Source organism: Salmo trutta, chromosome 29, assembly GCF_901001165.1.
Source record: "Salmo trutta chromosome 29, fSalTru1.1, whole genome shotgun sequence".
NCBI lineage: Eukaryota > Metazoa > Chordata > Actinopteri > Salmoniformes > Salmonidae > Salmo > Salmo trutta.
This window is the reverse complement of record NC_042985.1, coordinates 12,998,618-13,026,595: the sequence shown is the minus strand read 5'-3', so window position 1 is coordinate 13,026,595 and position 27,978 is coordinate 12,998,618. Positions and strand designations below refer to the sequence as shown.

The 27,978-nt window shown below is 44.5% G+C and overlaps 1 protein-coding gene across 1 annotated transcript in view; it reads left to right on the top strand.

Annotated features, from left to right (window-relative positions):
• The first annotated feature begins 2,193 nt into the window (after positions 1 to 2,193).
• The window catches only part of LOC115166949 (solute carrier family 12 member 1), a 34,876-nt gene continuing 9,091 nt past the window's right edge, over positions 2,194 to 27,978 (top strand). The window contains exons 1-20 of the mRNA XM_029720918.1: positions 2,194 to 2,749; positions 6,387 to 6,524; positions 11,605 to 11,680; positions 13,712 to 13,807; positions 15,106 to 15,245; positions 15,416 to 15,526; positions 16,720 to 16,831; positions 17,099 to 17,226; positions 19,128 to 19,212; positions 19,303 to 19,466; positions 19,688 to 19,795; positions 20,142 to 20,265; positions 20,414 to 20,515; positions 21,258 to 21,413; positions 21,642 to 21,741; positions 21,935 to 22,046; positions 22,157 to 22,297; positions 25,638 to 25,744; positions 26,367 to 26,449; positions 27,523 to 27,648. Coding sequence (XP_029576778.1) covers positions 2,489 to 2,749; positions 6,387 to 6,524; positions 11,605 to 11,680; positions 13,712 to 13,807; positions 15,106 to 15,245; positions 15,416 to 15,526; positions 16,720 to 16,831; positions 17,099 to 17,226; positions 19,128 to 19,212; positions 19,303 to 19,466; positions 19,688 to 19,795; positions 20,142 to 20,265; positions 20,414 to 20,515; positions 21,258 to 21,413; positions 21,642 to 21,741; positions 21,935 to 22,046; positions 22,157 to 22,297; positions 25,638 to 25,744; positions 26,367 to 26,449; positions 27,523 to 27,648 — 2,470 coding nt within the window. The 5' untranslated portion in view covers positions 2,194 to 2,488. The remainder of the gene's footprint in view (positions 2,750 to 6,386; positions 6,525 to 11,604; positions 11,681 to 13,711; positions 13,808 to 15,105; positions 15,246 to 15,415; positions 15,527 to 16,719; positions 16,832 to 17,098; positions 17,227 to 19,127; positions 19,213 to 19,302; positions 19,467 to 19,687; positions 19,796 to 20,141; positions 20,266 to 20,413; positions 20,516 to 21,257; positions 21,414 to 21,641; positions 21,742 to 21,934; positions 22,047 to 22,156; positions 22,298 to 25,637; positions 25,745 to 26,366; positions 26,450 to 27,522; positions 27,649 to 27,978) is intronic.

Below are 27,978 nucleotides of genomic sequence, written 5' to 3'. Positions count from 1 at the left end.
GCATGAAGAACTAAACCTAGCAGGGACTGTTCATGAAGAACTAAGCCTAACAGGGACTGTTCATGAAGAACTAAGCCTAACAGGGACTGTTCATGAAGAACTAAGCCTAACATGGACTGTTCATGAAGAACTAAGCCTAACAGGGACTGTGCATGAAAAACTAAGCCTAACATGGACTGTTCATGAAGTACTAAGCCTAACACGGACTGTGCATGAAGAACTAAGCCTAACATGGACTGTGCATGAAGAACTAAGCCTAACATGGACTGCGCATGAAGAACTAAGCCTAACATGGACTGTGCATGAAGAACTAAGCCTAACAGGGACTGTTCATGAATAACTAAGCCTAACATGGACTGTGCATGAAGAACTAAGCCTAACATGGACTGCGCATGAAGAACTAAGCCTAACAGGGACTGTTCATGAAAAACTAAGCCTAACATGGACTGTTCATGAAGTACTAAGCCTAACACGGACTGTGCATGAAGAACTAAGCCTAACATGGACTGTGCATGAAGAACTAAGCCTAACATGGACTGCGCATGAAGAACTAAGCCTAACATGGACTGTGCATGAAGAACTAAGCCTAACAGGGACTGCTCATGAAGAACTAAGCCTAACATGGACTGTGCATGAAGAACTAAGCCTAACATGGACTGCGCATGAAGAACTAAGCCTAACATGGACTGCGCATGAAGAACTAAGCCTAACATGGACTGCGCATGAAGAACTAAGCCTAACATGGACTGTGCATGAAGAACTAAGCCTAACATGGACTGCGCATGAAGAACTAAGCCTAACAGGGACTGTTCATGAAGAACTAAGCCTAACATGGACTGTGCATGAAGAACTAAGCCTAACAGGGATTGTTCATGAAGAACTAAGCCTAACATGGACTGTGCATGAAGAACTAAGCCTAACAGGGACTGTTCATGAAGAACTAAGCCTAACATGGACTGTGCATGAAGAACTAAGCCTAACAGGGATTGTTCATGAAGAACTAAGCCTAACATGGACTGCGCATGAAGAACTCAACCTCATCCTATTACTGCACCACTCAACCTGTCCAGTATGACAACCTCCATTACAGTTCATCAGAGATGTGTTACTCCTCCCTGCACACATGTTTACTGTGATTTAACTAGGCATCGTTGGGAAGGGCTCGTAAGCAAGCATTTCACAGTAAAGTCACCCTTTGTATTCTACATTTTATTATTTGCTGACAGTTTCAGTCAGTGTGACCTTCTTGTAAAAATTCCCACCTCCACAACACTCTTTCTATCTCTGTTCTATCAACAGTACATTTTGCTGATTTTTTATTCATTATTAAGCATAGAAAAATGGGTTTGAGACAGACAATAGGCTTTACAGACACTAAGACTGCAGATGTATACACTGACAGAGTATCAACGCCAATTTACATCATTCGAGAATAAGGCAGAAGTTATTTCTCCACACCGTGTGTCAATCATAACCCCCTATCATTAGAGTCACATTGCCATTCCTCTCTAACCTATTAATTGTTTAGTGACTTTAACCTTTAAACTTTTTTCTGGTCACCTTGTGATTTTTTTTATATTGAGTGATAATTCACTTTTTAAAATAAATCCTATCATTGGCAGATCATTTTGCTTATTTTAATCTATAGACTTAAAGCTGCAATATGTAACTTTTTGGGCGACCGGACAAAATTCACATAGAAATGTGTGTTATAGATCTGTCATTTTCATTGAAAGCAACCAGGAAATGGAGTAGCGATTTCTGCATTGTGCATCTTTAATATAAGTAATCTGTTAAAGATATTGTACCTTAATAGTCGTATTAAGGTCAAATATCTATAAAATTATCTTGAAATAAGATAAATTACTTGTATTAAGTTTTTGGGCGGTTAAAATAAGCAAAATTGTCTGCCAATATCGTTAGATAATGCAGCTTGCTACAAAAAACTATGAAAAATACAAATTTTAAGTGAATTATCACTCAATATAAGATATTTAGGCTTGCTTTGATTTCACACTGTGAGCTCCAGGTCTTTATCTTCCAAGGTGTTTATTACTTGGTTAATGGTTAGTCAGAAGCTTTGTGGCCCCGAGGATGCAGCAAGGACATCTGAGACATACAGGGTCCTGAGAGTGGTTGGTAGGACCGCTGGTTCAGCCAATGGCTGAGTCCCAGGCAGAGCCCAGCGTAGGGGCCAGGAGGATATAAAGCCAGGGTGGCAGAGCCAACCTCAGCCTATATGACAGGTCTATAGGTCAGGTCTGGACCTACACAAGGATTTAACTAAACAGAATCAGATGAACCAACACTAGTCTGTCATACCAGCGCTCCAAACCCATAGCTGCCGATTGCTTCTGATACTTAGACAGTCTCTTAGACAGTCTCTAGGCCCTGACCAGAGGACTGAAGGACCTCAGTATTCCTTTTCTGTAGTGTTTGACCTGTAGAAGCCAGTAGGTGTGAGGAGCCTGTATTTACAGCCAGTCTGATGGAGAATGATGCCTATGACAGGATCGGGGACGAACCCCCTAACTATGAGGAGACGTCTTTCTCCGGTGGTACCACCTCTAACGGTAATGGGACCGGTAACGGAGAGCACCGGGCCGTCCGTCCGTCCGTGGTCAGTGCGTTTGGTCATGACACGCTGGACCGCGTACCCAACATCGACTTCTACCGTAACGCTGGGAGTGTGAGCGGTAACCGTGCGGTCCGACCGTCCCTGCAGGAGCTCCACGATGTCTTCCAGAAGGTCAGTGTGTGTCTGAGTCCTCCTCACCTGCAACCACACCTGTACTCACACCTCTACAACCCCCTCTACACACATCTGTATTTAAACCGGTCTCTGTACATCTGTATATCTTGTACTCTTTTCCTTACCGGCACACACATCACACAACTGTCTCCACCAAGTCAGCAGCCTTTTAACTGGAATCAACTCTCCTTTAATCCAGACAATTCAGAAAGATCATCTAAATTCCGATTCAGTAAATGAAAAACATTACATTTTTATGTGGAACATGTTTTGACATTAACATTGGCCTGTTTGTCTCTCAATTCAATTAAATCAATTCAATTCAAAGGGGCTTTATTGTTAAGGGAAACATATGTTTACATTGCCAAAGCAAGTTAAATAAATGCTAAACAAAAGTAAGAAGAAAAAAAGAAAACATCAACAAAAAGAAACTATAAAAAAATTTCAGTAAACATTTCACTGATAAAGGTTTGAAAAGGATAAAGATGTGTCAAATGTTCTATTATCAGATATGTACAGTGTTTTAACAATGTACATATAGTTGTAGTACGACTAGTAGGGGAAGAAAGTAAACAGATAAGTATTGGTTGTATTTACAATGTTGTTTTCATGGCAACGTGTCACAAATCTCTCTGTTTGTATTTGTTTCTCTCTGTTGATTTGTTTATCTCACTCTCTCTTTCTCTTTCTCTCTCTGACTGTGTGACAGATTACTATCATGTCACATCAGTGATTGGGTAACAGTCATTCATGTCTGTTCTAAAGAAGGGAAAGTCACTTCCCACTGGGCACAAATTGGTTGAATCAATGTTGTTTCAACTTCATTTCTCAACATATTGTGATGTGGAATCTACGTGGGAAATACGTTGGATTTCAAAAAAGTAATCAACCGCTGTTTTGAGGGTTACATTTCAACCACAAGATTGTGTCATCATGGTAACCAAATGTCCAGAACTGATTTATCTGCAGCTACCCTTTGGTCTCACATCCAGGGTTTAAACAAGCCCTGCTTAGCTATGATGCTCCCGAGCGGCGCAGCGGTCTAAGGCACTGCATCTCAATGCTAGAGGTGTCACTACAGACCCTGGTTCGATCCCGGACTGTATCACAACCGGCCGTGATCGGGAGTCCCATAGGGCGGCACACAATTGGTGCAGCGTCGTCTGGTTTAGGGGAGGGTTAGCCCGGGGTAGGCCGTCATTGTACAATAAGAATTTGTTCTTAACTGACTTGCCTAGTTAAATGAAGGTTAAATAAAATGTTTTATAAAATAAAGATATTTCTCACTGACTTTTACAAATGTGATTTGCTGTTGCTATCGAACCCATTCCAAAGGGTAGGTTTAACAGAGCAAATTAAATGTGACCATACTTTATCACTCATATGTCATCAATTATGCTATTTTTAGCCCTATATAGCATTTTAAAAGTCATCAACAGCTATTGTTTCAATTCAACCCAGGATTCCACTAAAAATAGACAATAGGATTTCAAGTGATAGTGATATTGAATTGTGTTTGGTTGTCAACACAACCAAATATCAACATTTTAAGGAAATGTATCTTCTGCTTGGATAGTTCCATCTGTACCACTGACTTAGTCTGGCTTTAATTCCAGTTTGTTTTCAAATGAATCATTGTTGGATAAATAAATGTTGGATTCATGTCTCCATCTCAATCAAAAATCTAAGTTAAACAACAGGACTAAATCAAATTCAACTTTATTTAAAGTGCATTTAAAGTTTAATTTGCCTTTAAATCAGTGGCACAGATGGATGAATGCAAGCAGAAGATAAATCTCCTTCAAATGTTGATATTTGGTTGCAATTACAACCAAAAACCATACAATTCAATATCACTTTTGAAATACAATAAATAGCCTATTAACTTGTTGACAAGTTAACAAATTATATGGTGGATCCACGTCTCCAAATCAGCCAACAATAAAAGTTAAAGAATGGGGTTAAGCCAGTTGTACAGACGGAACTATCCAAGCAGTAAATAAATCTCCTTTAAATGTTAATATTTGGTTGCCTTGTCAACCAAACACAATTCAATTGTAATACAGTAAATAGGCTAACTTTAGGCTATCTTACAAACTAATGAAACATTCACCCTTAAAATTAGCAGCACATCCATGGTCACAGTTTGAGGTTACTGTAACTATAAATGTCTTCTTACATCATCATATAAAGCATGCATGTTGAAGATAGCATGCATAGCTCGTTGCAGGTCTGTGGAGATCTTCACAATTACGGTAATAATCTGCCCAGAATCTCGAACGGCATTGATCATTGCACCATGTACTTTTAATGTAATCTCAACTGCAATCCAGGTCATTTGGTTCTGCTATTAGATAAAGGACAGTTATAACACATAAATACATAAACAAAATATCTGACATTGTATTCCCATTTGAACTTTTGCTGTGCTTTTAAATGGTTAAAAGCACAGTGATATACATTTGGGTGATAACTAAACCAAACATCTGACATTGTTTTTTCATTTGAATTTGGTTGTGCTTTTAGATGGTTGAAAGCATAGTGATAACACATTGGAAATTCACCTAAGTTTCGGCTCTCTTTTTGAGTGGGTTATAGGTTGTAATCTCATTGATCAAGGTCTCAACCAAATATTTCCCAATTATCCACGTTGAAATGATGTGGAGTGTGCAGTGGGTTGGCCTTGGATTGGTCAACTCATTCCTCTTAAAGCATTTATAGACCTACTGAAAGAGAACAACATGAACTCTCTGGAGAAAAGAACATATGTTTTATAGTCTCAGAGAGGAAGATAAGATAAAGAGAAAAGAGAGAGGAGAGGAGAGAGAGAGATAAATGGAGTTTATAGTCCTTTAATCATTTATTTAACTAGAAACATTCCTGCCACTTTCATTAACCGCAGTTCAACCATCTTTCACACCCTATAAACCTACTGCCAACACTGGGACTGAACAGTCGTCAAAGACAGAGATAAGAATAGATCTACACAATGGTTGACATACTGACAGGCTAAAGTGTTTTATAGATTTTTTACACCTTTGGGTGACAGACAGTCTGTTATCTCTGTCTGACAGCCACGCCACGCCCTACACCAGACAGAGATCTGAGCATCTCATTAAAGAGTTTGGTACTCATGCGTCCTTTAAACACTTCATATTCGTCTTTCAAAAAGTTTAAATTGGGTCCACCCTGTTCTCTCTCTCTGTTCTATTCCCTCACTCTCTCCTTCTCTCTCTCTCTCTCTCTCACGGAGTGCAGTCTTCAAGGACAAGCACACAGTATAATAATGCTTCTCCAAACATGTATCAATCTTCATCAGAATCAAACTGCACGACTCTCTCTCTCACACACACTCACGAACAAGAACACTGCGTCTCTTGTTTGATTGATTTAGAAAGAGGACATTTCAACAGTGTTCTGACCTCATAGAGACTTACCTATCCACCAGGAGGCCCAGAATTCTAACATAAAGTTACTGCACTGCCAACTCTCTCTGATTTCCTAAAGACAAAACTAATCTAAACTTCCTCTAAAGTTGAATAAGATGACCTACGTATTCTTTATCTTCCTCCAGGTAGACTGGAGTGATACGTACCCCTGACAAGTCTTTTCCTCTCCTATTTTCTCTCTGTAGAATGGAAGGATCTCGGTGACGAACACGGTGGAGGACAGAGAGGGGAGCGACGGGACGCCGTCGGACGACGTGGAGTCTGTCATTCCCCTGGACAACAAAGATGGAACCGTGAGGTTCGGCTGGATAAAGGGAGTCCTGGTTAGTAGAGATGGGTTATATTGGGGCAGGGTTAGGAGGGTCCTGGGGAGTGGAGATGGGTTATGTTGGGGCAGGGTTAGGAGGGTCCTGGGGAGTAGAGATGGGTTATATTGGGGCAGGGTTAGGAGGGTCCTGGGGAGTGGAGATGGGTTATGTTGGGGCAGGGTTAGGAGGGTCCTGGGGAGTAGAGATGGGTTATATTGGGGCAGGGTTAGGAGGGTCCTGGTTAGTAGAGGTGGGTTACATTGGGGCAGGGTTAGGAGGGTCCTGGGGAGTAGAGATGGGTTATATTGGGGCAGGGTTAGGAGGGTCCTGGTTAGTAGAGGTGGGTTACATTGAGGCAGGGTTAGGAGGGTCCTGGGGAGTAGAGGTGGGTTACATTGGGGCAGGGTTAGGAGGGTCCTGGTTAGTAGAGATGGGTTATATTGGGGCAGGGTTAGGAGGGTCCTGGGGAGTGGAGATGGGTTATGTTGGGGCAGGGTTAGGAGGGTCCTGGGGAGTAGAGATGGGTTATATTGGGGCAGGGTTAGGAGGGTCCTGGGGAGTGGAGATGGGTTATGTTGGGGCAGGGTTAGGAGGGTCCTGGGGAGTAGAGATGGGTTATATTGGGGCAGGGTTAGGAGGGTCCTGGTTAGTAGACGTGGGTTACATTGGGGCAGGGTTAGGAGGGTCCTGGGGAGTAGAGATGGGTTATATTGGGGCAGGGTTAGGAGGGTCCTGGGGAGTGGAGATGGGTTATGTTGGGGCAGGGTTAGGAGGGTCCTGGGGAGTAGAGATGGGTTATATTGGGGCAGGGTTAGGAGAGTCATGGTTAGTAGAGGTGGGTTACATTGGGGCAGGGTTAGGAGGGTCCTGGGGAGTAGAGATGGGTTATATTGGGGCAGGGTTAAGATGGTCCTGGTTAGTAGAGATGGGTTATATTGGGGCAGGGTTAGGAGGGTCCTGGGGAGTAGAGATGGGTTATATTGGGGCAGGGTTATGAGGGTCCTGGGGAGTAGAGATGGGTTATATTGGGGCAGGGTTAGGAGGGTCCTGGGGAGTGGAGATGGGTTATGTTGGGGCAGGGTTAGGAGGGTCCTGGGGAGTAGAGATGGGTTATATTGGGGCAGGGTTAGGAGGGTCCTGGGGAGTAGAGGTGGGTTATGTTGAGGCAGGGTTAGGAGGGTCCTGGGGAGTAGAGATGGGTTATATTGGGGCAGGGTTAGGAGGGTCCTGGTTAGTAGAGATGGGTTACATTGGGGCAGGGTTAGGAGGGTCCTGGTTAGTAGAGATGGGTTACATTGGGGCAGGGTTAGGAGAGTCCTTGGAGTAGAGATGGGTTATATTGGGGCAGGGTTAGGAGGGTCCTGGGAGTAGAGATGGGTAACATTGGGGCAGGGTTAGGAGGGTCCTGGGGAATAGAGATGGGTTATATTGGGGCAGGGTTAGGAGGGTCCTGGGGAGTAGAGATGGGTTATATTGGGGCAGGGTTAGGAGGGTCCTGGGGAGTAGAGGTGGGTTATATTGGGGCAGGGTTAGGAGGGTCCTGGGAGTAGAGATGGGTTACATTGGGGCAGGGTTAGGAGGGTCCTGGGGAGTAGAGATGGGTTATATTGGGGCAGGGTTAGGAGGGTCCTGGGGAGTAGAGGTGGGTTATATTGGGGCAGGGTTAGGAGGGTCCTGGGAGTAGAGATGGGTTACATTGGGGCAGGGTTAGGAGGGGACTGGTTAGTAGAGATGGGTTATATTGGGGCAGGGTTAGGAGGGTCCTGGTTAGTAGAGATGGGTTATATTGGGGCAGGGTTAGGAGAGTCCTGGTTAGTAGAGATGGGTTATATTGGGGCAGGGTTAGGAGGGTCCTGGGAGTACAGATGGGTTATATTGGGGCAGGGTTAGGAGAGTCCTGGTTAGTAGAGATGGGTTATATTGGGGCAGGGTTAGGAGGGTCCTGGGGAGTAGAGATGGGTTATATTGGGGCAGGGTTAGGAGGGTCCTGGGGAGTAGAGGTGGGTTACATTGGGGCAGGGTTAGGAGGGTCCTGGTTAGTAGAGATGGGTTATATTGGGGCAGGGTTAGGAGAGTCCTGGTTAGTAGAGATGGGTTATATTGGGGCAGGGTTAGGAGGGTCCTGGGGAGTAGAGATGGGTTATATTGGGGCAGGGTTAGGAGGGTCCTGGTTAGTAGAGATGGGTTATATTGGGGCAGGGTTAGGAGGGTCCTGGTTAGTAGAGATGGGTTACATTGGGGCAGGGTTAGGAGGGTCCTGGGGAGTAGAGATGGGTTATATTGGGGCAGGGTTAGGAGAGTCCTGGTTAGTAGAGATGGGTTATATTGGGGCAGGGTTAGGAGGGTCCTGGTTAGTAGAGATGGGTAACATTGGGGCAGGGTTAGGAGGGTCCTGGTTAGTAGAGATGGGTTACATTGGGGCAGGGTTAGGAGGGTCCTGGGGAGTAGAGATGGGTTATATTGGGGCAGGGTTAGGAGAGTCCTTGGAGTAGAGATGGGTTATATTGGGGCAGGGTTAGGAGGGTCCTGGGAGTAGAGATGGGTAACATTGGGGCAGGGATAGGAGGGTCCTGGGGAGTAGAGATGGGTTACATTGGGGCAGGGTTAGGAGGGTCCTGGGGAATAGAGATGGGTTATATTGGGGCAGGGTTAGGAGGGTCCTGGGGAGTAGAGATGGGTTATATTGGGGCAGGGTTAGGAGGGTCCTGGGGAGTAGAGATGGGTAACATTGGGGCAGGGATAGGAGGGTCCTGGGGAGTAGAGATGGGTTACATTGGGGCAGGGTTAGGAGGGTCCTGGGGAATAGAGATGGGTTATATTGGGGCAGGGTTAGGAGGGTCCTGGGGAGTAGAGATGGGTTATATTGGGGCAGGGTTAGGAGGGTCCTGGGGAGTAGAGGTGGGTTATATTGGGGCAGGGTTAGGAGGGTCCTGGGAGTAGAGATGGGTTACATTGGGGCAGGGTTAGGAGGGTCCTGGGGAGTAGAGATGGGTTATATTGGGGCAGGGTTAGGAGGGTCCTGGGGAGTAGAGGTGGGTTATATTGGGGCAGGGTTAGGAGGGTCCTGGGAGTAGAGATGGGTTACATTGGGGCAGGGTTAGGAGGGGACTGGTTAGTAGAGATGGGTTATATTGGGGCAGGGTTAGGAGGGTCCTGGTTAGTAGAGATGGGTTATATTGGGGCAGGGTTAGGAGAGTCCTGGTTAGTAGAGATGGGTTATATTGGGGCATGGTTAGGAGGGTCCTGGGAGTACAGATGGGTTGTATTGGGGCAGGGTTAGGAGGGCCCTGGGGAGTAGAGGTGGGTTATATTGGGGCAGGGATAGGAGGCTCCTGGGAGTAGAGGTGGGTTATGTTGGGGCAGGGTTAGGAGGGTCCTGGGGAGTAGAGATGGGTTATATTGGGGCAGGGTTAGGAGGGTCCTGGTTAGTAGAGATGGGTTATATTGGGGCAGGGTTAGGAGGGTCCTGGTTAGTAGAGATGGGTTATATTGGGGCAGGGTTAGGAGGATCCTGGGGAGTGGAGATGGGTTGTATTGGGGCAGGATTAGGATGGTTCTTAATGGGGTCCTGGTGTGGGCAGTTGGTTATGGGGACTGGCCTAATGGGATCCTGGTGAGGGCAGTTGGTTATGGGGACTGGCCTAATGGGATCCTGGTGAGGGCAGTTGGTTATGGGGACTGGCCTAATGGGATCCTGGTGAGGGCAGTTGGTTATGGGGACTGGCCTGTCCTAATGGGATCCTGGTGAGGGCAGTTGGTTATGGGGACTGGCCTGTCCTAATGGGATCCTGGTGAGGGCAGTTGGTTATGGGGACTGGCCTGTCCTAATGGAAACCTGGTGAGGGCAGTTGGTTATGGGGACTGGCCTGTCCTAATGGGAACCTGGTGAGGGCAGTTGGTTATGGGGACTGGCCTGTCCTAATGGGAACCTGGTGAGGGCAGTTGGTTATGGGGACTGGCCTGTCCTAATGGGATCCTGGTGAGGGCAGTTGGTTATGGGGACTGGCCTGTCCTAATGGGATCCTGGTGAGGGCAGTTGGTTATGGGGACTGGCCTAATGGGATCCTGGTGAGGGCAGTTGGTTATGGGGACTGGCCTGTCCTAATGGGATCCTGGTGAGGGCAGTTGGTTATGGGGACTGGCCTAATGGGATCCTGGTGAGGGCAGTTGGTTATGGGAACTGGCCTAATGGGATCCTGGTGAGGGCAGTTGGTTATGGGGACTGGCCTAATGGGATCCTGGTGAGGGCAGTTGGTTATGGGGACTGGCCTAATGGGATCCTGGTGAGTAGGAATGGAGTCTAAGAGAGTGTGGCTGGATATCGAGCAGGGTGAATGGGGAGTCCTGGTCTGTGGTGTCAGGTTATGGGAACCTCTTCTACTGGGGGTCACTGGGGGTCACCCTGGCCACTCCTGAGCTGTATCACAACCTAGCATCAATGAGTTAACCTGCATACCTCAGTGATACCCTGACAGGTCACATGATCTGTCTGGAAGCCTCAGACACAGACACCGACACAGCGACAAAAACATTCAAATAGTCATTCTGTCATAACCCAGTCTCTATCTAACCTAACTACGATCAGACTGGAAGTGAAGAAACAAGGTCAAAGTGATTCCTGCCCTGTGTGTAACTCAGGGCTAACCCCAGTCTCTACCTAACCTAGCCTCTCTCCTACTCTCTGCTCTCTCCCCCCTCTCTCTCCTCCTCTCTCCTCCCCTCTTTCCTCCTCTGTCTCCTCCTTGTCTCTCTCCTCCCCTCTCTCCTCCCCTCTTTCCTTCTCTCTCTCCTCCTATCTCTCTCCTCCCCTCGCTCTCCTCCTCTCTCTCCTCCCCTTGCTCTCCTCCTGTCTCTCCTCCTCTGTCTCCTCCTGTCTCTCTCCTCCTCTCTCCTCCCCTCGCTCTCCTCCTCTCTCTCCTCCCCTCGCTCTCCTCCTGTCTCTCCTCCTCTCTCTCCTCCTCTCTCCTCCTCTCTCCTCCCCTCGCTCTCCTCCTCTCTCTCCTCCCCTCGCTCTCCTCCTGTCTCTCCTCCTCTCTCTCCTCCTCTCTCCTCCTCTCCTCCTCCTCTCTCTCCTCTTGTCTTCCCTCCTCTCTAGGTGAGATGTATGTTGAACATCTGGGGTGTGATGCTGTTCATCCGTCTGTCCTGGGTGTTTGGACAGGCCGGCTGGGGTAAGTACAACACAGAGTAATAAATAATTACACCACATACACTCTCAAAAAAAAAGAGTGCTATGTAGCACATTTGTTCCTGTAGGACAACCCCCTGAAAACAGGCTCCTTTTCAGGTCAGATAGAACCCTTTAGGTTTCCAAATAGAACCAGGTTACAAAAAAATTATCTGGATTCCAAATAGATAAAGGGTGGTATTGGGAACCAGAAAGAGTTCTACCTATGTTAAATGGGAGAAAAATGCAGAGGGTTCCCCAATACTCCCTAACAGAAGTGGTATTCAAAGTTGGGGTCACGATGGAGTAATTACAGTGGGGTCGCCAAAATGTTTAAAAATATATATTTTAAACAATGAGGAGTACAGATTATTACTGTATTACTGTATACAATATACAAACGTTTTGAGAAAGATCATTTGAAAGCTACAATTTTATTGGTTTCTTTTAATTTTGATAAGAGATGAATATGCAGTGAACATTTTAAGGTTGTGTCTTTAGATTTGGGTTGGGGTCGCAATAAATTATTGGGGGGGAAATGGGGTCCCCAGAAAGTCTGGTGGAAAAAATTGGGTCTCCGCTGAAAAAGTTTGAATACCAGACCTACAGGGACATTCTTTGTTGCACTCTTTGTTTCTGAGAGTGCAAAAATGCAAAAATATGTACAACACAAAAAGAGGGCCAGACAACCAGTCAGCTCCCAGTGTCCTTCACTCTGAGGTCAAAGAAAAGGAAGTAGCTTGAATGTACCAGGTGTGTGTGTGTGTGTGTGTGTGTGTGTGTGTGTGTGTGTGTGTGTGTGTGTGCATGTGTGTGTTTATCAAGGGTGAGGACCTCTTTATGGAGCATAACTAATGTATTTCAGAGAGCAGGCTGCAGTGCAGATAGAGACCATGACAGATATCAGATTAAACAGCCTGCTGGGACTAACAGCCTGCAGGCCTACAGCACCATTAGTCCTGAGAATGGACCATTTCAGACGCACAGAAGGCTTCACTGTGTTTCTCAAGGTGTTAGAGGTGACTGGAGGGAACAGAAGGCTTCACTGTGTTTCTCAGGGTGTTAGAGGTGACTGGAGGGAACAGAAGGCTTCACTGTGTTTCTCAGGGTGTTAGAGGTGACTGGAGTGGACAGAAGGCTTCACTGTGTTTCTCAGGGTGTTAGAGGTGACTGGAGGGGACAGAAGGCTTCACTGTGTTTCTCAGGGTGTTGGAGGTGACTGGAGGGGACAGAAGGCTTCACTGTGTTTCTCAGGGTGTTAGAGGTGACTGGAGGGGGCAGAAGGCTTCACTGCGTTTCTCAGGGTGTTAGAGGTGACTGGAGGGGGCAGAAGGCTTCACTGTGTTTCTCAGGGTGTTAGAGGTGACTGGAGGGGACAGAAGGCTTCACTGTGTTTCTCAGGGTGTTAGAGGTGACTGGAGGGGACAGAAGGCTTCACTGTGTTTCTCAGGGTGTTAGAGGTGACTGGAGGGGACAGAAGGTGTGGTCAGGTGTTAGAGAGAGGAGGTGGTAGATTATTTCAGAACCAGCACAGTGTGACAAAAACAGAACACTCTACACTCCTTTATACTCGGGTTCTTAAAGTCCTACTCCAGTTTCTGATTAGGCTCATTTATCACCTGATTTACTTAACAAAAGGCACATCGCAATAGGTGGTCCAGGTATCCTCATGATATGGCACAAGTGGGGGTTGGCCTTTCCTCTTCTGCTCTCTAATGCTCCTCTATTGTTCCTCAAGCAAGGGAGGAGGCCGATGACATCACAACTTCCCATCAGGCCAACTCCTTGAAGTTTGCAGTTGTGTTTAAAAAAAACTATTTTGCTCAAAACGTATTTTTTACCCTTTATTTTTTGTACTTTACTGTATTTATATCATTTTTCAACAGTAAAAGTTCCAAAATTGCTTTAAGAAGAAAAGAAAGACATTTCAGTGTGGAATTCAAACTTTGCAAAACATTGTATGCTATCACATGTAGACAGACTGTAAATGGCCTGAGCAGGGGTGAGTTGGATTAACTGGTATTTTGTGTTTTAGGTCTGGGCATTGTGGTCATTGCTCTGAGCTGTGTGGTGACCACTGTCACAGGTCTCTCCATGTCTGCTATCTGCACCAATGGAGTGGTACGAGGAGGTGAGTCAACCAAATCAAATCAAATGTTATTTGTCACATGCGTCGAATACAACAGGTGTAGACCTTACAGTGAAATGCTTACTTACAAGTCCTTAACCTCCCTGGGCAAGGTGGGACGCTGGTCAACAGCCAGTGGAATCGCGTGGCGCGAAATACAAATACCTCATAAATGCTATAACTTCAATTTCTCAAACATATGACTATTTTACACCATTTTAAAGACAAGACTCTCATTAATCTAACCACACTGTCCGATTTCAAAAAGGCTTTACAGCGAAAGCAAAACATTAGATTATGTCAGGAGAGTACCCTGACAAAAATAATCACACAGCCATTTTCAAAGCAAGCATATATGTCACAAAAACGAAAACCACAGCTAAATGCAGCACTAACCTTTGATGATCTTCATCAGATGACACTCCTAGGACATTATGTTATACAATACATGCATGTTTTGTTCAATCAAGTTCATATTTATATCAAAAAGCAGCTTTTTACATTAGCATGTGATGTTCAGAACTAGCATACCCACCGAACACTTCCGGTGAATTTACTTTATTACTCATCATAAACGTTGACAAAATACATAACAATTATTTTAAGAATTATAGATACAGAACTCCTTTATGCAATCGCGGTGTCAGATTTTAAAATAGCTTTTCGGCGAAAGCTACCCTACCTGCTCTATGTCCACTGTATGTACAAGTATAGGAATGTTATTATCCCCGCTCCCTACCTGCTCTATGTCCACTGTATGTACAAGTATAGGAATGTTATTATCCCCGCTCCCTACCTGCTCTATGTCCACTGTATGTACAAGTATAGGAATGTTATTATCCCCGCTCCCTACCTGCTCTGTGTGTCCACTGTATGTACAAGTATAGGAATGTTATTATCCCCGCTCCCTACCTGCTCTATGTCCACTGTATGTACAAGTATAGGAATGTTATTATCCCCGCTCCCTACCTGCTCTGTGTGTCCACTGTATGTACAAGTATAGGAATGTTATTATCCCCGCTCCCTACCTGCTCTATGTCCACTGTATGTACAAGTATAGGAATGTTATTATCCCCGCTCCCTACCTGCTCTGTGTGTCCACTGTATGTACAAGTATAGGAATGTTATTATCCCCGCTCCCTACCTGCTCTGTGTGTCCACTGTATGTACAAGTATAGGAATGTTATTATCCCCGCTCCCTACCTGCTCTGTGTGTCCACTGTATGTACAAGTATAGGAATGAAGAATGACTGATTGATTGATTGATTGACTAACTGAATGACTGAATGATTGGTTTCCAGGAGGGGCGTACTACCTGATATCACGTAGTCTGGGACCAGAGTTTGGCGGTTCCATTGGTCTCATCTTCGCCTTCGCTAACGCTGTTGCCGTGGCGATGTACGTTGTGGGCTTCGCAGAGACTGTGGTGGACCTCCTCAAGGTACGTAACATCAGTGTGTGTGTGTGTGTGTGTTGGTGTGTGTGTGTGTGTGTGTGTGTGTGTGTCAGATCACTGACTGTGGTCCCTCTCTCCCTCTCCCCCTCTCTCTGTACCTCTCCCTGTGCATCTCTCTCTCCACCTCTCTCCCCCTCCTTCCCTCTCCTCTACAGGAAAATGATGCCATCATGATAGATGAGCTGAATGACATCAGGATTATTGGCTGTATCTCGGTGGTACTGCTGCTGGGGATCTCAGTGGCCGGGATGGAGTGGGAGGCCAAGGTGAGATACTACACAACGCTAAGCAACACTACGCTACATTACATTATACTACACTATATTAAACTACACTACACTACATTATACAACACTACGCTACATTACATTATACTACACTATATTAAACTACACTACACAACATTATACAACACTACGCTACATTATACTACGTTATACTGGACTATGCTACATTACATTATACTACACCACACTACAATAAACAACACTATGCTACATTATACTACACTACATTATACAACACTACACTAAATTATACAACATTAAACTACACTACACTACATTATACAACACTACGCTACATTATACTACATTATACTGGACTATGCTACATTACCTTATACTACACCACACTACAATAAACAACACTACGCTACATTATACTTCACTACGCTACATTATACTAGATTATGCTACACTACGCTACATTACATTATACTACACTACATTACACTACTCTACGCTACATTAGATTATACTACATTATACTACACTACCCTACTCTATGCTACATTACATTATACTACACTACGCTACTCTACATTACACTACACTACACTATACTACATTATACTACGCTACACTATACTACGCTACACTACATTATACTCCACTACACTACGCTACACTATTCTACATTATACTACACTGCATTATACAACATTATACTACACTACGCTACACTACATTATACTACACTACATTATACTATGCTACATTATAATATACTACACTACATTATACTATACTATGCTACACTGCATTATACTACACTACATTATACTACGCTACACTATGCTACATTATAATACACTACTCAACGCTACATTATACTACATTGCATGATATAATATACAACACATACACTACACTACATTATGTTACTCTCACTACGCTGCACTGCACTTCACTGTACAACTAGAGACACATCCACATACAGTATGGTTCAAATCCCCATGTTTCCATCAGAAAATTAATCAACTGATATCAACTTGACATCTTTCAATTCCATGTCTGATATTGATCGTAACTGAGATCAGTGTGTGTTCAGTTCTGTATCACAGTCGGTTTGTCCTCTGCAACTGTTGGAGAGGAATGGTGTGACCTTGTAACTGTCCTCTAGTTTCATATGGAAGCTTTGTAACTCAGACTAACCTGTTGATGTCCTGTCTCTTCAGGCCCAGATCGGTCTGCTGATCATCCTCCTGATTGCCATCGCCAACGTCTTCGTAGGAACCGGCATCCCAGCCTCCACCGACAAGAAGTCCAAAGGATTCTTTAACTATGACGGTGAGGCAACAACAGAGGTTTCCTTCATATAGATAGAGGAATTCATCAAATATATAACCTTTATAATGCTCACATTTATAATCAAGCTATATTAGTTTCATGAGTAGAGCCCTGAGTTTGTCCTGCTCAGGTCACATGGTCAGGAGGAGAACATGTATTTTTCTATACGTCAAATGTATAGATGTCAAATGACACACAGAGACAGAATCACCAGTTTGACACAGAGACACCCTTCTCATCCACATCTATTCTCTTTCTCCCCCAAAGCCAAAATATTTATGGAGAACTTACCGCCGGACTTCCGAAATGGAGAGACGTTCTTCTCTGTGTTCGCCATCTTCTTCCCTGCTGCCACGGGTATCCTGGCCGGAGCTAACATCTCCGGAGACCTGAAGGTATGAAGGGCAAAAAAAGGACTATTTCACAAATGACCCACTATTTTCATCTGCCTGACCACACAGATCTCAGTTCACTGTTAACATCCGACTACAGAGCAATGTGTTCTTGTAGTCATGTTTCTTAACATTATATTATGACATTTCAGATATGATTATTTTCACGAAGTAGTTTGGATGTAGTGAAATACTTTTTCAAAGTAGCTTTATAAAGTACTGTATATTTCTCTTTAGGGTAGCTTTATAAACTATTGTATATTTCTCTTTAGGGTAGCTTTATAAACTATTGTATATTTCTCTTTAGGGTAGCTTTATAGACTATTGTATATTTCTCTTTAGGGTAGCTTTATAGACTATTGTATATTTCTCTTTAGGGTAGCTTTATAGACTATTGTATATTTCTCTTTAGGGTAGCTTTATAAACTATTGTATATTTCTCTTTAGGGTAGCTTTGTAGACTATTGTATATTTCTCTTTAGGGTAGCTTTATAGACTATTGTATATTTCTCTTTAGGGTAGTTTTACTGTAGCACAACTTCTTCCTGTGTGAAGTCATTGGTAGCTTGGTAAACTATATTTTCAGAGTAGCTTCCCCAACACTGGAGAGGAAAGAGAGGGTGAAGGGGAGATTAAGAGAAAGAGAGAGAGAGAGAGAGAGAGAGAGAGAGAGAGAGAGAGAGAGAGAGAGAGAGAGAGAGAGAGAGAGAGAGAGAGAGAGAGAGACTGATCCAAACTTAAGGAAAGCTTTGACTATGTTGTAACGGCTCTCGTTGGTGGTAGGAAGAGTAGACCAAAGCGCAGCGTGGTAAGTGTTCATGATTTGTTTATTCAAGAAACACTAAACAAAATAACTACAGCAACAAAACGAAAGCGAATAGTTCTGTCAGGCACAGACACTAAACAGAAAACAAGATCCCACAAAAACCCAAAAGGAAAATGACAACTTATATATGATCCCCAATCAGAGACAACGATAGACAGCTGCCTCTGATTGGGAACCACACTCGGCCAAAAACAAAGAAATAGAAAACATAGACTTTCCCACCCGAGTCACCCCCAGACCTAACCAAACATAGAGAATAATAAGGATCTCTAAGGTCAGGGCATGACATATGTACAGACTCAGTGAGCATAGCCTTGCTATTGAGAAAGGCCGCCGTAGGCAGACATGGCTCTCAAGAGAAGACAGGCTATGTGCACACTGCCCACAAAATGAGGTGGAAACTGAGCTGCACTTCCTAACCTCCTGCCCAATGTATGACCATATTAGAGACACATATTTCCCTCAGATTACACAGATCCACAAAAAATTTGAAAACAAACCCAATTTTGCTAAACTCCCATATCTACTGGGTGAAATACCACAGTGTGCCATCACAGCAGCAAGATTTGTGACCTGTTGCCACAAGAAAAGGTCAACCAGTGAAGAACAAACACCATTGTAAATACAACCCATATTTATGCTTATTTATTTTCCCTTGTACTTTAACCATTTCTACATCGTTACAACACTGTATATATACATAATATGACATTTGTAATGTCTTTATTCTTTTGAAACTTCTATATGTGTAATGTTTACTGTTAATTCTTATTGTTTATTTCACTTTTGTATATTATCTACCTCACTTACTTTGGCAATGTTAACATATGTTTCCCATGCCAATAAAGCCCCTTGAATTGAATTGAGAAAGAGAGAGAGAAAGAGAGAGAGAGAGGTGGATGGCGAAAGAGAGAGAGAAATACTCTTTATTGTGTCTGTGAACAGGCACCTTCACTTTAAACAACAGAGAATAATGATCCCATAGACCCAAACCACGTTATATCAGTATAACTGTTTCCTCCAGCTATCACTTCTGCTGTTGTTAACGATGGTGTCTATATCTCTGGTTCTCCTGCAGGATCCCCAGGATGCTCTCCCTAAAGGAACCCTGCTGGCCATCCTCATCACTGGAGTCACATACCTGGGAGTTGCCCTCTGTGTCTGTAAGGACTGCACGCACGCGCACACGCACGCACACGCACACACGAAACCCTCCCTAAATGTTGTGTCTGTTCTGTTTTCTAATTGAGCAGCTGCCACGGTGGTGCGTGATGCAACAGGAAACATCAACGACACCATTGCCACAGGGATGGAAATGTTGTGTAACGGTACCAACACTGCTGCCTGTGAGCAGGGATGGAACTTCTCCTCCTGTGATGTCAACAGCTGCAAGTTTGGCTCCATGAACAACTTCCAGGTACAACAACAACAACCATAATGTAACAACAATCAAACAACACAGTTACACATTCAGTACAACAACACAGTTACACATTCAGTACAACAACACAGTTACACATTCAGTACAACAACACAAAAATGGAACACTCACTACAACACACAACAAAATAGCCACACACACACACACACACACACAGTCCGGTGAAAGTAAACAGCCCCTGTGTCTCCTCCTCCCAGGTGATGACCATGGTGTCAGGGTTCGGTCCTCTCATCACAGCAGGAACCTTCTCTGCCACCCTCTCCTCTGCCCTCGCCTCCCTCGTCAGCGCACCCAAAGTCTTCCAGGTCAGTCACACTACTACTGTCTATCACCTGTCTGCTCACTTGATCCTCATTCATCAGCTCTGCGGGTTCCAGGTACTACTACAAGGTCTATGATGAGTGAAACAGAGCCCCACCTTGTGACCGGCGGTTCTCTTTTTCATGTTCCTTCTAGCCAGATGACAACAACTGTCAAACTATGTTACAATCAGCTAACTCCCACTCCTCCCTCCTCTACCTCTCTCTCCCTCCTCCCCTACCTCTTCATCCTTCTCTTCTTCATCCACCCTTCTCTTCCTGTTCCTCCTCACCTTCTCGCCCCCCCTCTTCCTCTTCTTCCTCCTTCTCTTCCTCCTACTCCTCCTCTCAGGCTCTGTGTAAAGACAACATCTACACCGCACTAAAGTTCTTCGCCAAGGGACACGGCAAGAATAATGAGCCAATCAGAGGCTACGTTCTGACCTTCATCATCGCTGTCGCCTTCATAATCATCGGTGAGTGAGGTCACTACACACATTTAAGATAAACCACAGTCGCCAATTAGTTTAATATTGGTAATGTCACAAACAACTCAAGTGAATCTCTGTTGTGTCTCTCTCTCTCTCTCTGTGTGTGTGTGTGTGTGTGTGTGTGTGTGTGTAGCCGATCTGAACGTCATCGCTCCCATCATCTCCAACTTCTTCCTGGCATCGTACGCCCTCATCAACTTCTCCTGCTTCCACGCTTCATACGCTAAGTCCCCAGGTACTCTCTCTCTCTCTCTAAATCTCTCTCTCTCTCTAAATCTCTCTCTCTCTCTCTAAAATCTCTCTCTCTCTCTCTCTAAATCTCTCTCTCTCTCTAAATCTCTCTCTCTCTCTAAATCTCTCTCTCTCTCTATCTCTCTCTCTCTCTCTCTCTAAATCTCTCTCTCTCTCTCTCTAAATCTCTCTCTCTCTCTCACTCTCTCTCTAAATCTCTCTCTCTCTTTCTCTCACTCTCTCTCTAAATCTCTCTCTCTCTCTCTCTAAATCTCTCACTCTCTCTCTAAATCTCTCTCTCTCTCTCACTCTCTCTCTAAATCTCTCTCTCTCTCTCTCTCTCTCTCTCTCTCTCTAAATCACTGCTCATTCTCTCTCTAAATCCTCTCTCTCGCTCTAAATCTCTCTCTCTCTCTCTCTCTCACTCTCTCTCTAAATCTCTCTCTCTCTCACACTCTCTCTAAATCTCTCACTCTCTCTCTAAATCTCTCTCTCTCACTCTCTCTCTAAATCTCTCTCTCTCTCACTCTCTCTCTCTCTAAATCTCTCACTCTCTCTCTAACTCTCTCTCTCTCTCTCTCTCTCTCACTCTCTCTCTAAATCTCCCTCTCTCTCTCTAAATCTCTCTCTCTCTCTCTCTCTCTCACTCTCTCTCTAAATCTCTCACTCTCTCTCTCTCTCTCTCTCTCTAACTCTCTCTCTAAATCTCTCTAACTGTTGTCTCCTGTGATCTCTCCCCTGTGTAGGCTGGAGGCCAGCGTACAGGTACTACAACATGTGGCTGTCTCTGTTTGGAGCGGTGCTCTGCTGTGGTGTGATGTTTGTCATCAACTGGTGGGCTGCTCTCCTCACCTACGCAATCGAGATCTTCCTCTATGTCTACGTCACCGTCAAGAAGCCAAGTGAGACACAGACATTGATTTGCATCAAGCTGACATTACAATACATATGAACCAGTCACACACAAAGAACCAGTGTACATTACCACATGGGAGGCCTGGGCTGGCCAAAAGTAATACTATGAAAGGAATGAGTACATAGGGATGACATAAGATGTACATAGCTGTACATATGACATACGTAGCATCTCTAAGTTCAGTGTTAACATCAGTGTGTTCTGTTGTCCTCAGATGTGAACTGGGGCTCGTCCACTCAGGCCGTGACGTTCGTCAGCGCGGTCAACAACGCTCTGTCACTGACCGGAGTAGAGGACCATGTTAAGAACTTCAGGTAAGAGCCAACAGAAGCCACTGGTATTATACCTCTCACTATGCTGATGGATGGCAAGTGGAGGAAAACCTACGTGGTTAGAGGTGAAATTAAAAGAAGGGCAGGTACAATACTTCTAACCTGAAAGTGTAGAATGTTAAGAAGACTAATGATAATGTGATTTAGCTAACTGACTGTTATCCCCTCTCCTCAGACCTCAGTGTATGGTGCTGACAGGAGCACCGAAAAACAGACCGGCCCTCCTGGACCTGGCTCACTGTTTCACTAAGAACTATGGACTCTGTCTCACATGTGAAGTCTTTGTGGTAAGAGGACAGACATTTTATTAAAGTCACCAAGTTCTTCATCCTTCAATTCCTCCTTCACACACACAGCGCTATGAGATAATATAATATCCCCTCCTATCTCTCCCCAGGGCCCCAGGACCGAGACATTGACAGATGTGAACGCTGGAATGGAGAAGAACCAGATGTGGCTGAATAAGAAGAAGAGAAAAGCCTTCTACGCTGCAGTGGCCTGTGACTCCTTCAGACAGGGAACTGAGATCCTCCTACAGGTACACCTCCACATCTACTACCTGGACATATAATCACCTCTAATAGATACACATATCAGCGTAGAATTGTCTCCCATACACATATATGGGGTACACCTGGGGTACGACTCTGTGGTAGTTAATGACTACTGCAGGAACCTACACATGGATTAATCATTTATAATAGATACACACACACTTTGATAGGAAGGCTTTCTATACTGCTTTTATTATTGCCTCTTACATGAGTACAATAAATCAATTTATGGAGATATCAAGCCTAATGGTTAATCCTTAAGAGTCTATTGACACATGTGCATCAATCTAAGCAACATAATAAAAAAATCCCCATCAAAATCCGTCAGTTTAAGCTAGAGATATCAGTTTCTGCATGGGCTGCATCTCAATCCACCGCAGGCCTGTCACCCTTCCGCATCTGCGGTGGAAGGTGGCCGATCGACAGCGGTGTTTGTCAGACCATGAGACATCCCGAAAATCAGTCTTCTCATGAAAAAGTCTGTAGGGTCCGAAGAGCCTACAAACTATGGAAACTTCTATGGAAAGGGGAGACTCTCACAAACACGATGGTGTTCTCAGTTTTGCTCTACGACTCGCACAAGTGTCACGGGACTCGTCTGAAGGTAACCCATACAAACGGATAGAAGCATGGAGTTAAATATGTGTAAAAAAAAATTACGATATTTCTAATATCTCCTAGATATAGGACAGACAATTCAAAACCTTATTCCTTATGATTTTTTGTCTTTTTTGACATTTATAAATGTGTTATTCAATGCATTTCTATGGGCTATAACAGTAAACGCCAAATTCTATATTTTATCTGATAATGTTAAACTTCTACTTTGAGGTTAAAACTGTTTTCTATATAATATGGCTATTCAGCTGTTACCATGACAATAACATGTCATGGTTCAAAGTTAACTAGACTAAAGGACAGGTAAGGTTGGTTGTCTAACATTTTGGGATGAAAGTTACTTCATTTTCACATGTAAGCCACAACAGGCTATGCTAGCTGAGATGAGTGCTAAAGCATAAGAAACAAGGGCAGCGTAGCAGCGTAGCAGCGTAGCAGCGTAGCCCAGTCTTGACTACAGCTTTTCTCCCTCCTTTCAGTCCAGCCCAGCTCAGCCAAGAGAGAACTGGTGTCTTAGTTAATGAGGGAGGGAGAGGAGAAGATAGAGTTATGGTCCATTTATGGTTGTCTTTAACACATTGGAACAGAGATAAGACTGTGTAGCGTGGTGTGGGTGGTCAAGAGGAGTGCTAGCTTTAAAGAGAAGCCAGATTACAGAGAACTATAGTCTATCAGTGATTAACACAATGGTGAATGAGATCCTGCAGACAAATACAGTGCCTTCAGAAAGTATTCAGACTCCTTGACTATTTCCACATTTAGTTACGTTACAGCCTTATTCTAAAATGGATTAAATTGTTTTTTCCCCTCATCAATCTAGACACAATACCCAATAATAACAAAGCAAAAACAGGTTTTTAGAAATGTTTGCTAATTTATTAAAAATAAACTGAAATATTACATTTAGATAAGTATTCAGACCCTTTACTCAGTACTTTGTTGAAGCACCTTTGGCAGCGATTACAGCCTCGAGTCTTCTTGGGTATGACGCTACAAGCTTGGCACATCTGTATTAGGGGAGTTTCTCCCATTCTTCTCTGCAAATCCTCTCAAACTCTGTCAGGTTGGATGGGGAGCGTTGCTGCACAGCTATTTTCAGATCTCTCCAGAGATGTTCAATTGGGTTCAAGTCCGGGCTCTGGCTGGGCCACTCAAGGACATTCAGAGACTTCCTGCATTGTCTTGGCTGTGTGCTTAGGGTCTTTTTCCTATTGGAAGGTGAACCTTCACCACAGTCTGAGGTCATGAGCGCTCTGGAGCAGGTTTTCATCAAGGATCTCTCTGTACTTTGCTCCGTTTATCTTTCCCTCAATCCTGACCAGTCTCCCAGTCCCTGCCACTGAAAAAACATCCCCACAGCATGATGCTGCCACCACTATGCCAGGTTTCCTCCAGACGTGACGCTTGGCATTCAGGCCAAAGACTTCAATCTTGGTTTCATCAGATCAGAGAATCTTGTTTCTCAATCTCTGAGAGTTTTTAGGTGCCTTTTGGCAAACTCCAAGCGGGCTGTCATGAGCCTTTTACTGAGGAGTGACTTCCGTCTGGCCACTCTACTATAAAGGCCTGATTGGTGGAGAGCTACAGAGATGGTTGTCCTTCTGGAAGGTTCTCCCATCTCCACAGAGGAACTCTAGAGCTCTGGCAGAGTGACCATCGGGTTCTTGGTAACCTCCCTGACCAAGGCCCTTCTCCCCGATTGATCAGTTTGGCCGGGCGGACAGCTCTAGGAAGAGTGTTGGTGGTTCCAAACTACTTCCATTTAAAAATTATGGAGGCCACTGTTTTCTTGGGGAACTTTAATGCTGCAGAAATGTTGGTAACCTTCCCCAGATCTGTGCCTCGACACAATCCTGTCTCGGAGGTCTACGGACAATTCCTTCGACCTCATGGCTTGGTTTTTGCTCTGACATGCACTTTCAACTGTGGGACCTTATAAAGACAGGTGCGTGCCTTTCCAAATCATGTCCAATCAATTGAATTTACCACAGGTGGACTCCAATCAAGTTGTAAAAACATCTCACGGATGATCAATGGAAACAGGATGCACCTGAGCTCATAGCAAAGGGTCTGAATACTTATGTAAATAAGGTATTTCTGTTTTTTACATTTTATACATTCGCAAATGTTTCTAAAAACCTGTTTTCACTCTGTCATTATGGGGAATTCTGTGTAGATTGCTGAGGATTTTATATTTATTTAATCCATTTTAGAATAAGGCTGTAATGTAACAAAATGTGGAAAAAGTCAAGGGGTCGGAATACTTTCCAAGGCAATGTACCTCTTCAGAGATCAGGGAGGTTAATCAGGCTGTGAAACTAAGAACTTTATAGTATGGTTTACTAGGCTATTCTCAACTTCTGTGTTTTGGAATGTACTTTTCATTATTAAAAGACTGTGATTGCTGGAAAGTGGAAACACTTAATTTTTTTGGAAGAAGGTTTCAAACCTTTCTGAGTGGGATGCGGTCTTGGAGTCAAATACATATCATGTCAAATACTTCCAAATGCGACCTTGATTTAAGTTGACCAGCATGCAGGGTGGGTGAAGTTTGCAGTTTGGAGATTATTCCATTGGTTTTATTGTACCAGGCAGGAAAGCTATAAGTATTTTCCATGTTTTGTCCCAGGTCTGCTTGAATGCAGGTAGTGTAAGTCTTTCAGGATCAGCCTGTGTGCTATAACCTGTTGTCCCTCTCTGTTCTAGGCATCAGGTCTGGGTCGTCTGAAACCCAACATTCTGATGATGGGCTTCAAGAAGGACTGGAGGACAGCAGACACAGCCGGCGTACAGAGCTATGTAGGAATACTGCAGTAAGTCACACTCATACACTGAGTGGAACACCTGCTCTTTCCATGACAGACTGACCAGGTGAATCCAGGTGAAAGATATGATCCCTTATTGATGTCACTTGTTAAATCCACGTCAATCAGTGTAGATGAAGGGGAGGAGACAGGATAAAGCCTTGAGACAATTCAGACATGGATTGCACATGTGTGCCATTCAGAGGGAGAACGGTCAAGACAAAACTTTTAAGTGCCTTTGAACGGGGTATGGTAGTAGGTGTCAGGCGCACCGGTTTGTGTCAAGAACTGCAACGCTGCTGGGTTTTTAACACTCAACAGTTTCCCGTGTGTATCAAGAATGGTCCACCACCCAAAGGACATCCAGCCAACTTGACACAACTGTGGAAAGCATTGGAGTCAACATGGGCCAGCATCCCTGTGGAACGCTTTCAACCCCTTGTAGAGTCCATGTCCCAATGAATTGAGGCTGTTCTGAGGACAAAGGGGGGGAGGGAGGTGCAATTCAATGTTAGGAAGGTGTTCCTAATGTTTGGTGTATTCAGTGTAAACACACACACAAAATAAACCAAGATAAGTGCTAACTGTGTGTTATTAAAGTGTGTGTCCTGTGCCGGGTGTGTGTTTTTAGCGATGCATTTGACTTTGAGTACGGAACCGTGGTACTAAGGATGAACCAGGGACTGGACATCTCACACATCATAAAGGCTCAGGGTGAGTAGGCACGCACGCACGCACACACACACACGCACATACACACACGCACGCACGCACACGCACACACACACACACACACCAATGTATTAAACAGAAGCAGTCAGAATACTCCAGCCTCGGGCCTGTGATATAAATAGAGCTGTTATATAGATTTAGTACTGGTTAAAGTACACCCACTTTGTCAGAAAAACACCACAAGTCATCTCCTCATGGTTTGTTGTGTGGCTGTTTCCATATAACAACCCCAATCATACAATGACTATTGATAACATTGACAACATTGATCAAGTTGATAAGGAGAGCTCTTTGGTCCATAGATCAGAGGCAGTAGATGAAGGTCATATCTAATCAGCTCCTAGCAATAACATCTACTGAATAAGCTGTTACCAACAGAGCCACTGCAGGGCTATGGGCCCTAGTCAGAAGTAGTGCACTATATAGGGAATATAGTGCCATTTGAGACACTCCCCAGGAGTCATAGATACACTAATCTAGTAGTTACTCCTGTCCTGGAGAGATACGGGGTTTGCTGGCTTTAGTTCCAGCACTAACACACCTTATTCAACCACTCCAGGGCTTGAGGATTAGTTGATGGATGTGTTAGTGCAGGGTTAGAACAACCATGTGGGCTACCGAGTGGCGCAGCGGTCTAAGGCGTCACAACAGACACCCGGGTTCGAATCCAGGCTGTATCACAACCGGACGTGATTGGGATTCCCATAGGGCGGCGCACAATTGGCCCAGTGTTATCTGGGTTTTGCCGGTGTAGGCCGTCATTATAAATAAGAATTTGTTCTTAACTGACTTGCCTTGTTAAATAAAGGTTAAATTAATTATATTATATATTTTTTTTAACTCTGTGGTGGTCCCCCAGGAGAGGTTTGGGACACAGTGGTCTAATGTGATTGGTCGTATTCACTAGGGACAACCCAGGAGAAAATGGACTGAAATAAGGAGGGATGAGCTAAACTTCATTTTGGTTTTCCAATTCAAAATGTTTTGCTCTGGCTACGATGTGCACTAATGATGAGTAGAACCCTGTTGTAACGCGTCTCTCTACCGCCCTCCAGAGGAGATGGAGAGAGAGGCCCAGGAGCAGAAGGATCTGGAGAAAGAAGAGCTGGCTGAGGAGAATAAGGGGAAATCCATCTTCAGGAAGTCACGGAACTTATCTACACAAGGCCTCACTTCGAGAGGTACCAGATCACGCACACACCCACACACACACACACACAAGGGGGTGCACCAACATACACACACACGCAGACACACACACACACACACACACACAGACACACACGCAGACACACACACACACACACACACACACACAGACACACACACACAGACGCACACACAGACGCACACACACACAGACGCACACGCAGACGCACACACATATGCACACACAGACACAGACAGACACACAGAGAGGGAACCGTCCTGTCACAATCACAATACAATCTAATCAGCTGTTCTCTCTAAAGGTGTTATCCAATAACACACTCACTGTCCTTCTGGCCTCT